This window comes from Pogoniulus pusillus, chromosome 33 (assembly GCF_015220805.1).
Source record: "Pogoniulus pusillus isolate bPogPus1 chromosome 33, bPogPus1.pri, whole genome shotgun sequence".
Classification (NCBI taxonomy): domain Eukaryota; kingdom Metazoa; phylum Chordata; class Aves; order Piciformes; family Lybiidae; genus Pogoniulus; species Pogoniulus pusillus.
This window is the reverse complement of record NC_087296.1, coordinates 14,171,610-14,184,039: the sequence shown is the minus strand read 5'-3', so window position 1 is coordinate 14,184,039 and position 12,430 is coordinate 14,171,610. Positions and strand designations below refer to the sequence as shown.

General features: G+C 53.2%; 1 protein-coding gene across 13 annotated transcripts in view; it reads right to left on the bottom strand.

Annotated features, from left to right (window-relative positions):
- The window catches only part of L3MBTL3 (L3MBTL histone methyl-lysine binding protein 3), a 98,470-nt gene that overhangs the window by 4,300 nt on the left and 81,740 nt on the right, over nt 1–12,430 (bottom strand). For 12 of the 13 annotated variants that reach the window (XM_064170136.1, XM_064170137.1, XM_064170134.1 and 9 more), the window contains 3 exons: nt 10,464–10,610; nt 8,362–8,529; nt 6,088–6,179 (listed from right to left, as the gene is read on the bottom strand). In XM_064170136.1, coding sequence (XP_064026206.1) covers nt 6,088–6,179; nt 8,362–8,529; nt 10,464–10,610 — 407 coding nt within the window. The remainder of the gene's footprint in view (nt 1–6,087; nt 6,180–8,361; nt 8,530–10,463; nt 10,611–12,430) is intronic. The other variant, XM_064170140.1, reaches the window with a different exon arrangement.

The following is a 12,430-nucleotide window of genomic DNA, read 5'->3' as shown; positions in this document are numbered from 1 at the left end:
GAGCACCTCCAGCCCTCTGCTCATCCTCGTGGCCCTTCTCTGGACACCTTCCAGCACATCCATAGCCCTCTTGTAAAAGGGCTAAGTGCATCAATGGCTCTGTACACTTCACTCTTCTTCACATGGTCCTTAGAGTTTCTACTGTTGCTAAGAACCTCAGTGAGAAAGGAAAGAGTCTTGTGAGAATCACAGAATGGGAAGGGTCGGAAGGGACCTCCAGAGCTCATCCAGTCCAACCCCTCTGCCAGAGCAGGGTCACCCAGGGCAGGGCACACAGAAATGCATCCAGATGGGGCTTGGAAGTCTCCAGAGCAGGAGACTCCTCAATCTCCCTGGGAAGCCTGCTCCAGGCCTCCAGCACCCTCACAGCAAACAAGTTTCTCCTTACCCCAGCATCTATGCCTGTTCTTCCACCAGGATGGCTCTGAGGATTCTGGCTCTACACAAATGTAACTACTCTTGCATGGGAAAAGCATCTCCCAACACAAGGCAGCCCTGTGCCAACACAACTGCTGCCATGCTGCTGCACGGGTCAAACCTCTCCCAGTGTTTGGATACAACAAATCACCCCCACAGGTGGTATCTGTGCAGCAGCACAAGAGCCAATTAATTCCAGGCTGGAGTTGTTGTGACTCCATCAAAGCCAGCACTGCACTGCTGCACAACTCCAAGTGAATCAGTTGTACAGCTCCAGCCCACACAACATCCATGCCTCATCCACAACAAAATGTTTCTTAGTTCATCTGAGGGAAAGAAAGAAACCCCATAAGTGTCTGCAAATTCCCTGCTCCTACTTTGATCCGATGTTTTGTGTGGAAAGCAGCACTGAGCTCCTCCATGCTGCTCTGTTTCTGCACTGGCTCAGTTCCCTTCTGCTCTCCAATGCCCATGATGGAAAGAATGAGCTCCCATCCCACTGGCCTCCAAGGAAATGCACCAGGGGCAGGGAGGCTTCAGCCCCATGCTGCTGCTGCTGCAGATGTGTGTGGGAGGCAGAGGCAAAGGCAATGCCTCCAGCCACATCGGCCAGCAGGAGACATCCACAGCCATGCAGATCCATGGCAGTGCAGAAGCCTGCAGTGAGCTGAGGCCTGCCTGCCTACAGCTGGGAACAACTCAGGGATGGATTCTGCATGGAGCAGCCAGTGAAGAACCCAGGCCTGGCATTCTTGACTAAGAGGGCTCCATGCAGTCCCTCAGCCTGTGCTGGGGTTGCTCACTTACAGCTCCACTCAGCTCCCGCTGCTGAGAGGCTGCTCTGACCCACAGCTCTCCCTGCCCTGGCTGCTCTGCTTTTCATGCCTCTGTGTCCAACAGCTGGGCACAAAGTTTGCCAGCACAGTGGGGCTGACTAGAACAGAGAATCACACAACAGCCTGATGGGAAGCTCTCAAGGTCACTGAGCACACAACTCTTAGGTGACGTCCCTGAGCTCCTCATCCAAACGTCCAGGAACAGGGACTGCACCACCTGCCCGGGCAGCCTGGGCCAGTGCCTAATGACCTCTGTGGTGAAGAAATGTTTCCTCATATCCAACCTAAACCTTCCTTGGTGCTGCCTGAGGCCACCTGCCACCACACTGCAACCTCCTCTGAGGTAGCTGCTCAGAGCAATGAGGTCTCCCCTCAGCCTCCCCTTCTCCATCAGCCAATACAACGTGGCCAATACAGGACTGATTCCATGGATTGTGCTGCTCCTCTGGCTGCAGTTTTTGTTACTCTCAAGATTTAGCCTCCTTTTTCATCAACGTGAGAAATTCAGAAGTGACCTCCTAAGCCACTGTCAACTCACTGAGCAGAGTTTTAGACTCCTTCACTTTTTCCTAGCAGCATACTCTGCCTCTGGGAAATGAGCTGCCTAAGTGGCTGCTTACACTTCACTGTTCTTCAGACGTTCCTTAGAGCTTTTGCTACTGCTAAAAGCCTCAAGGGGAAAGGAAAGAGTGTTGCAAGGTGGCAAACACAATGAATCACAGAGTGGTAGAGGCTGGAACGGACCTCCAGGGAACCCTGAGTCCAACTCCCCTGCCAGAGCAGGGCACCCAGGGCAGGGCACACAGGGACACATCCAGGTGGGGCTTGAAAGTCTCCACAGAAGGAGACTCCACAGCCTCTCTGGGCAGCCTGCTCCAGGCTCCAGCACCCTCACACCAAACAAGTTTCTCCTCATCTTCAGGTGCAACTCCCTGGGCTCCAGTTCCTGGGTTCCATTGCTCCTTGTCCTACCCCAGGACAGCACTGCACAGAGCCTGGCCCCTGCTTCTTGGCCCCAGCCCTCAGCTATTTGTAACCATTGCTCAGATCCCCTCTCAGCCTTCTCCTCTCCAGGCTACCCAGCCCCAGGGCTCTCAGCCTCTCCTCCTCATGCAGAACTTCCAGGCCCTTCACCAAGATTTCAGTGCACTTCTTTAGCTGCAGATCATCTTTCTCCAGAGAAGGGAAGACAGCAGCAGACACTTTATGTGGCACCAGCAGAGCACTGCTCGAGTGAGTATAGCAAAAGCAGCCTGAGGAATAAAAAATGCATGTGACATGCAGCAAAATGAGGGCAACAAGCAGAGGAGGCAGCAGTCAGACTGCACAGAGCCTGCACAAGTGCAGTTATTTCAGCCTGAGCTTTCCATCAGTGTGACAGAAGAACTCCCTGATCCATGTCAGCTCCAAAGGGTCACCATTCTGGCACATTCAGGCAAATCAGGGCACACAACTGCTGTGATTTTTAAATCAAAAGGCAAGTACAAAAGCACACATACAGGAAAGGACATGAAAGAGTATCAAAGGGAGGTAAAAGGACTTTGCTCAACAATAACCTAGGAAACTGCCCCAGCTTTCCAAATGGAATTCTGCCAGAGCCTGCACAGAAATGTGTCCCAGCCAGCACAGATTCCCAGGGCAGCTTTATCCAGGTACCCAAACCTACCAAACTCCAAATGCTTCAGAGAGCCAGGCAAGGCTTCCTGGAATAAAGAGAGCATTGTAGGCTACTTAAAGTCATGGAATGGCTCAGCTTGGAAGTGACCTCAGAGATCATCTTCTCCAACCTCTCAGCCATGGGCTGGGACTCCTCTTGACTGGCTTTGGTTGCTCAAGACCTCATCCAACCTGGCCTTGAACACCCCCTGGGAGGAGGCAGCCACAGCCTCCCTGGGCAGCCTATTCCAGCATCTCACTACCCTCATCCTGAAGAACTTCTTCCTAACCCTGCTCTCCATCACCTTCAAACCATTCCCCCTTCTCCTATCAATGGGAAGTCCCTCTGCAGCCTTCCTGTAGGAGAGGGAAGACACCTTCCAAGCCCTGAGGCACTGGCAGGCAGCTCTAAGGTTCTGCTGGAGCCTTCTCCTCTCCAGGCTGCACACCCCCAGCTCCCTCAGCCTGTGCTCACAGCAGAGCTGCTCCAGCCCTTGGCTCATCTTTGTGGCCTCCTCTGGACTCTCTCCAGCAGCTCTGTGTCCATCATATGCTGGGGACAGCAGAACTGGAGGCAGCATTCAAGGAGGGGTGTGACAAAAGCAGAGCCAAGGGGCAGAATCCCCTTTCTTGACCTGCTGGCCACCTGATTTTACACTTTTTGTGTTGTGATGTATGGTGCAAAGTCAACATCAAATCACAGTCACAGAATTGCTTGGGTTGGAAAAGCCCTCTGAGATCATCCAGCCCAGCCACCAACCCAGCCCCACCATGGCCATCAAACCACAGCCCCAGGTGCCATGGCCACAGGTTTCTTCAACACCTCCAGGGGTGGGGACTGCACCACCTCCCTGGGCAGCCTGTGCCAATCCCTGACCACTCTTGCAGGAGAGATATTTTTCCTCATCCCCAACCTAACCCTCCCCTGGCACAATTTCAGGTCACTTCCTCTCCTTCTGTCACCTGAGACTAAATATCAGAGTCCAATCCTCACCTCACTGAAGCCTCCTCTGAGGGAGCTCTAGAGAGCAATGAGCTCTGCCCTCAGCCTCCTCTTCCCCAGACTAAACCCCCCCAGCTCCCTCAGCTGCTCCACCACAGCTCTGTTTCCTTCTAAACCTTTATGTCTCCACTCTACTAAACCAAAATACTGCAAATGACCAAAACCTTTCATCTGCTTCAGAGAAATTCTGCTTTGAGTGCTTAATTTTTTCCAGGACTCTGAACAAATCATGTCTGAAAGGACTAACAGCCTGGATCTGATGCAGCTTTTGCAGAGCTCCTGTAGCAGCCAGAACCAGCTACTTCACAGGGTCTTCAGAGAGCCTCTTGGACCCACCTGAACAGCTCTGGCAGACAAATGATGGTTTAAGATAAAAGGGGTTAATAACAAAGACCAAACCACTGCCTGCATTTCATCCCTACACAGTGCTCTGCCAGTCTCCAAGAGTGTCCTGGGCTTTATGAGGATGAGCTCCCTTTAGAAGTGAGGAATGGAGCCCTCAAGTCCCAGGATCTCTGACTACAGCCTCACAAATGTTCTGCTGCAGCAACCTGCTGAAGAAAACAATCTCAAGTTCTCAGTAACTACCTGCTGATACTGAGACATTTCACCTCTCACTGCACCTCTGGGAGTTAAAATGGCTGCCCAGAGGGTCATGGTTTGTGCTGCAGAGTCCAGCTGGAGCCTGCAGCTGGAGTTGCTCTCCAGGGGTCAGCACTGGGGTCAGTCGTATTCAGCATCTCCATCAATGCCCTGGATGCGAGGGCAGAGTGGAGCCTCAGCAGGTTTGCTGCTGACAGCAAAGTGGGAGCAGTGGCTGCCAGCCTGCCAGACCTGCACAGCCTGCAGCTGGGAGAAGGTTCATCAGGAGTTCAACAGGGGTAAGCATAGAGTTCTGCACCTGGGGAGGAACAAGGACCAGGGCAGGGCAGGGTGATCTTCTGGAAAGCAGCTCTGTGGAAAAGGACCTTGGGAGTCCTGGTGGGTAAGAAGGTATCCATGGCCATGAAGGCCAAAGGTCTCCTGGGGTACATCAAGCAGAGTGTGACCAGCAGGGCAAGGGAGGTTCTCCTCTACCCTACCCTGGTGAGGCCACATCTGGAATACTGTGTCCAGTTCTGGGCTCTCCAGTTCAAGAGGGACAGGAACACACTGCAGAGAGTCCAAGGGAGGCTATGAGGCTGCTGAAGGGCCTGGCACAGCTGTGTGAGGAGGAGAGGTTGAGAGCCCCGGGGCTGGGTAGCCTGGAGAGGAGAAGGCTGAGAGGGGATCTGAGCAATGGTTACAAATAGCTGAGGGCTGGGGGGCAAGAAGCAGGGGCCAGGCTCTGTGCAGTGCTGTCCTGAGGTAGGACAAGGAGCAATGGAACCCAGGAACTGGAGCCCAGGGAGTTGCACCTGAAGATGAGGAGAAACTTGTTTGGTGTGAGGGTGCTGGAGGCCTGGAGCAGGCTGCCCAGAGAGGCTGTGGAGTCTCTTTCTCTGGAGACTTTCAAGCCCCACCTGGATGTGTTCCTGAAGCAACCTGCTGTCCACCACTGTGCAGTGGGGAAGATATCTCCATCTTCTCCCTAACTACCTTTTGGTTACTGGAGGACTGTGACTAGATTCCTCCACATCTTCCCTTCCCAAGTTCCATCAGCCTCTCTTCCTATGTCAAGTCACTCAATCACCTGATCACTTTGGTGGCCCTCCACTGGACTGCCCCCAGCCTCTCAGTGAGGGCAGAATGTGAAGGATCCCTCTTTCTGCCAAGGGAAGAGCTCATCTTGCCCACGGGCTGCTGGCATGTGCCAGGCTGCAGAAGACACTGAGGCTGGGTGGAGGAAATGACCTGAGCTTTGGATTGAACCTGGAACATGGAAATGCTGCAACTTCCTTTGCAACAAGAGAACATTATCACCTCTACAGCTCAGACTGCTAAAAACACCTCTCTGTCACAGGTGGGAAAACCATTCCTGAAATGAAACCTTTACCAGCATTCATTTTACAGCTGTGGCAAAGTTCTTAGCAAAGCCTCAGCAGAGAGACAGCATCCAAACCTTTGCTGACACAAAATCTGGGTCCCCCAACAGTGGATGTGGGAAGGAAGTTGCAAAGAAGTCTCCTGAGGGAGTGTCACAGCGCTGCAGTTCTGCTGCTTTTCACATGGAGCGAGTGGATGCTGCCAGCTTACCTTTCACTTCACTGGCAATGAGCAGCTTCGTTTCTGTCCCCTCTTCTTCACATTCTCTGCTCTTCATGGAGTCCTTTGTTTGTGGTGGTCCACTGAGGAAAAGAAGATGTCCAGTTTGCATTAACACAGCACCAAACCCACTGAGCAGGATGACATCCACAGCTAGCAGCGCTCATGGAATGGTTTAGGTTGGAAGGGACCTCAAAGCTCAGCCAGTTCCAACCCCCTGCCATGGGCAGGGACACCTCCCACCAGCACAGCTTGCTCAAGGACTCATCCAGCCTGGTCCTCAACATCTCCAGGGAGGTTGTGGAGCACAGAAGCACCCAATGTGATCTTTGATCACATTGGGTGCTTCTGTGCTCCACAACCTCCCTGGGCAACCTGTGCCTGTGTCTCACCACCCTCAACCTGTGCCAGTGTCTCACCACCCTCACTGTGAAGAATTTCTTCCTTATCTCCAGTCTCAGGCTCCCCTCTCCCAGCTCAAAGCCACTGTGCCTCATCCTGGCACTACAAATCTTTGTAAAGTCCTTCTGCAGCCTTCCTGTAGTCCCCTTCAGCTACTGGGAGGCTGCTCCAAGGTTTCCCTGGAACCTTCTCTTCTCCAGGCTGAACAGCCCCAATTCAGTCTTCCCTCACTGAGTATTTTCACTCAGTGTAACTCCTAACAGACTGCAATTCTTTTGCTGCTTTGAAGCTGGTATAAGGATACTCTCAAATTCAAGCTGACTATGCTGCAGGCATGTATCTTTTCCCCTTGGCTTCTGAAGCCAGCTGCATTCCAGAGGCTGCAGTTTTTCACACATGTATTTTTGCAAACCAAAACTGTCTGCTGTAACTGTTTGTGTGCACAGATAACTCTTACTAGAACAGTGAGGGTGCTGAGATCTAGCACAGGTTGCCCAGGGAGGCTGTGGATGCCTCTGCCTGGAGGTGTTCAGGACCAGGCTGGATGAGCCTTGATCAGGCTGTGCTAGTGGGAGGTGTCCCTGCCCATGCCAGGGGTTGGAACTGGATGAGCTTTGAGGTCCCTTCCAACCCAAACTGTTGTATGAAGCTATGAAAAGCAGCAAGTGGACCTGGAGGTTAGCTGAGTACCACTTGGGTGTGACACATCAAAATACATCTCATGGCTGGCTTCATATGTGCTTGGCTCCTCAGGCAGGGACTTGCATGAAACAACAAACAGGTGCAGCATGAAGGTGCACAGAGCTGTACTGGAGTCTGACATCAGGAAAAACAGCCTAAGCTGTGCAGCTGAGCAACACAGATACAGGGAGCTGTCCTCAATGGCCCAGGTGTACTTTGAACACACCTGGAGAGATCCACTGGGCCCTGCAGCCACCAGAGGCTCCATGCCTTAGAGCTCCAGCAGTCATAGCCCTGGTGCTGAGAAGAGCAGAGTGCTTGGCTCTCTCAGACAGGTTTGCTCAGCTAAAGTCCTCTTTATGCTGGACACAGAACCATAGAATTGTGCTTGGAATTGAACTCTAAGCTCATCCAGGCCAACCAGCAGCCCAGCACCACCGTGGCCACTAAACCATGGCCCCAAGTGCCATGGCCACACATTTCTTGACTGCACCACCTCCCTGGGCAGCCTTTTCCAATCCCTAACCACTCTTACAGCAAAGAAAGTTTCCCTCATCTCCAACTTAAACCTTCCCTGACACAATTTCAGGCCACAGTACTTCAGCTGCACAAAAGTGAGTTGTCCTGCTTTTAGGACCTGCACGAGTAAGGATCCCTGTCTACAACTACCTGCAGGGAGGCTGTAGCCAGGTGGGGTTGGGTTCTTCTCCCAGGCACCCAGCAACAGAACGAGGGGACACAGCCTCAAGCTGTGCCAGGGCAGGTTCAGGCTGGATGTGAGGAGGAAGTTGTTGCCAGAGAGAGTGATTGGCATTGGAATGGGCTGCCCAGGGAGGTGGTGGAGTTGCTGTGGCTGGAGGTGTTGAAGCCAAGCCTGGCTGGGGCACTTAGTGCCATGGTCTGGTTGGTTGGGCAGGGCTGGGTGCTAGATTGGGCTGGCTGAGCCTGGAGCTCTCTTCCAACCTGGCTGATTCTGTGATTCTAAGAATTCTGTCTTGCAGTATTTCCTCTCCTTTCTGTGGCACTCCTTTCCCTCCCCCCACTTCTACCACAAAGACAGCAGAAGAACTTTCACCTGCAAGGGTTTCATGGACAAACCATGGGTCTGCACTGCCTTGTAAGCTGCATCTTGAGCTGAGCAATTCCAAACCCCCCAAGGCTTTGAAAGGAACTGATAGTTACCCAGGTGCCTTCTTCTCTTTCAGATCACACAGGAGGGGCTTCCTGCAAGGAGATCTACTTTCTGCATCCTCTTGCCTCGTTGTTTCAGCCACAGGTTTCCCAGGTGGTGCTTGATTGTGAGCTGAAGGCTTCACGGCTGCGTGGCCAGGGCTGGGGCACTTTCTGTCACTGTTTAAAACAAATCAGCAAGATGGTTCAAACCACAAGCAGCTGCTTCCCTTCCCTTCTCTTCTCCATGGGTAAAGAGTCAGCAGGGCAGCTGAAGGGTTTGGTTTAAGGACACAGAGAAGTTGATTTTCCTTTTCACTTTCCACCACCAAAGCTGTTTGTAGAAGTGACAGCTCAGAACTCTTTCCCCATGAAACCAAAGGTAAAATGTCTCAGCAATGTGACAGAGGATTTGCATAATTAGCTGCTCACTTCATAGGCTGGGACTTGTGCTAACAGGCTGTCCACTTCAAATCCTTACAGGAGAACAACACTGACAAGTGTCACTTTCTCCTCTGCCTTCTCTCCCTTCAATGATCCATGGCTGTGCCGCCAGGAGTCTTGCAAAACCTCACTCAGGCTCTTCACTGGCACAGTGGGAAAGGGAGCACTGCACACAGCCTCTGGATTCCATGGCTCTACTGGAGAGCAGCAGCTGAGGGAACTGAGGTTGTTCAGGCTGGAGGAGGCTGAGGGGAGGCCACCAGCATCTGGCATGGACTGGCAGGAGCAGAGAAGTGATTGTGCCCCTGGGCTGAGCCACACCTTGAGTTTTGGACTCCCACTCCAAAAAGGACATTGAGGGGCTGGAGAATGTCCAGAGAAGGGCAACAAAGCTGGGGAAGGGTCTGGGAAACAGGGCTGGGGAGGAGCAGCTGAAGGGACTGAGGGTGTTTAGTCTGAGTAGGAGGCTGAGGGGAGACCTCATTGCTCTCTACAGTTCCCTGAGAGGAGGCTGCAGTGAGGTGGGGGTTAGGCTCTGCTCCCTAGTATTAGGTGATAGAAGGAGAGGAAATGGCCTGGAATTGTGCCAGGGGAGGGATAGGTTGGAGATGAAGAAAAATGTCTGCAAGAGTGGTCAGGAATTGGCACAGGCTCCCAGGGAGGTGGTGGATGTGGTTTAGGGGCCATGGTGGTCTTAGGTTGAAGGCTGGACTGGACAAAGTGTTCCAGGAGCAGAGTAGGCAGGGAGGAGAACCTGCCTGGACCTGCAGGACACACTTCTGGTCAGCCCTAGCCATGGCATTTCTTTTTAACCATTAATGTATTACCTAATGCTCAAGAACCAGTCACAAAAAGCATCTGCAAGCTGAGTGGTCAGGGACTGGAACAGGCTGCTTGGGGAGGTCACCCCAACAAACAGCAGAAAGACAAATAACTCCCTGAAGTGGAACCAAGTGGCAAACAATCCATTTGAAGTAGCCTACACACACCAGAGAGGAAGCTAAAGTCCTTTTACATCTGGAATGGTTTTAAACTGGAAGAGGGGAGAGTTAGCCTGGAAGAAATGCTTGACAGTGAGGGTGGTGAGACACTGGAACAGGCTGGCCAAGGAGGGAGGTGTTCAAGGCCAGGTTGGATGAATCCTGTAGCAACCTGGGCCAGTGGGAGGTGTCCCTGCCCATGGCAGAGGGGTTGGGAACTGGATGAGCTTTAAGGTCCCTTCCCACCCAAACCATTCTGTGACTCTATGGTCACACATAGTAAGGTCACTGGCAGGCTCTGAAGGCTCAGTGACCTTGTGCCAGGCACTGCCAAGCTCGATCTGCCCTGTGGATGAGGATGCAGAGCAGCAGGCAGGTGCTCAGAAAGCATGCATAGAGTCACTGACTATCAGGGGCTGGAAGGGACCTCAAAAGATTATCTGGTCCAGCTCCTCTGCCAGAGCAGATCACACAGGAACACATCCAGATGGTTCTTGACCATCTCCAGAGAGGGAGACTGCACAAGCCCCTGGGCAGCCTGTTCCAGGGTTCCATCACCCTCACAGGGATAAAATTCCTCCTCAGGTTCGCATGGAACCCACATTCACCTGGCCCCAGCACCAGTGGGGCTGCAGAACACTGAAAGGAAGCTGTGCTGTTGGCCAGGCCATGGCTGCAGTCACTCATTACTTGATGAGAGGGGAGGTGGATCCCTCGCTGGCTTCCACCCTCCTGCTCCTGGGCACGGGGCTGGCCACAGGCATCTTCCCGCTCAGCCGGTCTGGGACGAGTCTCTCTTTGTGCAGGTTCATCTCAGAGTAGGGGCAGCTGACTGCACTGGAAGGAGAAGAGGAGAAAGGGCTCCTTATTGTCAGACACTCACTCAGCTGACGTGAAAGGACCCCAGGGAGCAGTTTTCCAGGAGCAGATGCAGACAATAGAAGTGTTAGGAAGCAAAGCACCCAGCAGACAGACTCCGTCCAGCTCTGCCTCCCCACGACCTGCTGCAGGGCTCTGTTTCACCGCCAGACACACGAGCCCCAGACACAAGTGTCAAACACAGACACCTCTCCCTTGCCAGCCACATGTCCTGCCACCTCCAAACGACCAAACCAAGCAGAGAGAGAACAGATTCGACTGCCAGCTCCGTGTGGCTCAGCACACGGCACACACTGGCCTTTGCTTTCACAGCACCACAGGGTGGGTGAGGTGGGATGGGACCTTCAACACCATCCAGTTCCAGTCCCCTGCCGTGGGCAGGGACACCTCCCACCAGCACAGCTTGCTCAAGGCCTCATACAGCCTGGCCCTGAGCACCTCCAGGCAGGGGCATCCACAGCCTCCCTGGGCAACTTGTGCCAGTGTCTCACCAGCCTCACTCCACAAACAATTTCTTCCTCACCCCCACTCTCACTCTCCCCTCTCCCAGCTCAGAGCCACTGTCCCTCATCCTGTCACTCCCAGCCCTTGTCAGAAGTCCCTCCCCAGCTCTCCTGGAGCCCCTTCAAGTACTGGAAGGCAGCTCTGAGGTCTCCCCAGAGCCTTCTCTTCTCCAGGTGCTGGAGCAGGGCAGAGAAGGGCAATGAGGCTGGGGAGAGCTCTGGCAAACATGGCCTGTGAGGAGCTGCTGAGGGAGCTGGGGGTGTTTAGTCTGGGGAAGAGGAGGCTGAGAGGAGACCTTATTGCCCTCTGCAGCTACCTAACAGGAGGCTGCAGTGAGGCTGGAGCTGGTCTCTGCTCCCCAGTTACTGATGATAGCACAGGAGGAAATGGCCTCAAGTTGTGTCAGGGGAGGTTTGGGTTGGCTGTTGGGAGGAAGCTCTTTCCTGAGCAGGTGGTCAGGCACTGGCACAGGCTGCCCAGGGAGGTGGTGGAGTCCCCATCCCTGGAGGTGTTTAAAAGGAGAGTGGCTGTGGTGCTTGAGGCTATGGTCTGGTGATGAAGGCTGCTGGGATGAAGGCTGGACTGAAGGCTCCTGCTGGTCCTTTGCCACCATAGGGATTGATAGTGCTGAGATGTTGTGCTGAGGGCTTTGGGTTGGTCAGGGACCTGTCAGTGTGAAACTGATGATTGGACTCGAGGAGCTTGAAGGGCTCTGCCAATCTAAGAGATTCTGTGGCTCTGTGGTTGTCCCAGCACCTTCTCTGAGACACAGACACTGAAGCTTGTTGCTGGCAGAACCTTCACACCAGAACTTTCCACAGCAGAGTAAGATGGAGCAAAGTAAGTGGCTGAAAATAGGTTCTTTACTATGAAGCTGTGGCTGCCTCATCCCTGGCATTGTTTAAGACTTTGAGCAAGCTGTGCTGGAGGGAGGTGTCCCTGCCCATGGCAGGGGGTTGAACTGGATGATTTTTAAGGTCCTTTCCAGCCCAAACCATTTTGTGATTCTGTGATGTGCCAGATTCAGGGACAAATGTAGGGAGTTGCTCCTGGAGAGCCACTGCAATCCTCCTGATCTTTGATTCCATGAGTGCTACAAAGCAGATTCTTGATTTGTTGGTTCTTAGTGCTTTAGACACAGACAGTGACCTAAGTCTGGGGCCTTCAGATCAGTAAGAAGATTGGATGTGGAAAGAATGTTTGGTGAAACTACTTAGCACAGCTCCTCACTTGTGTATGGGACGAGGGGCAGTGGCTTTGAGCTGAGAGAGGGC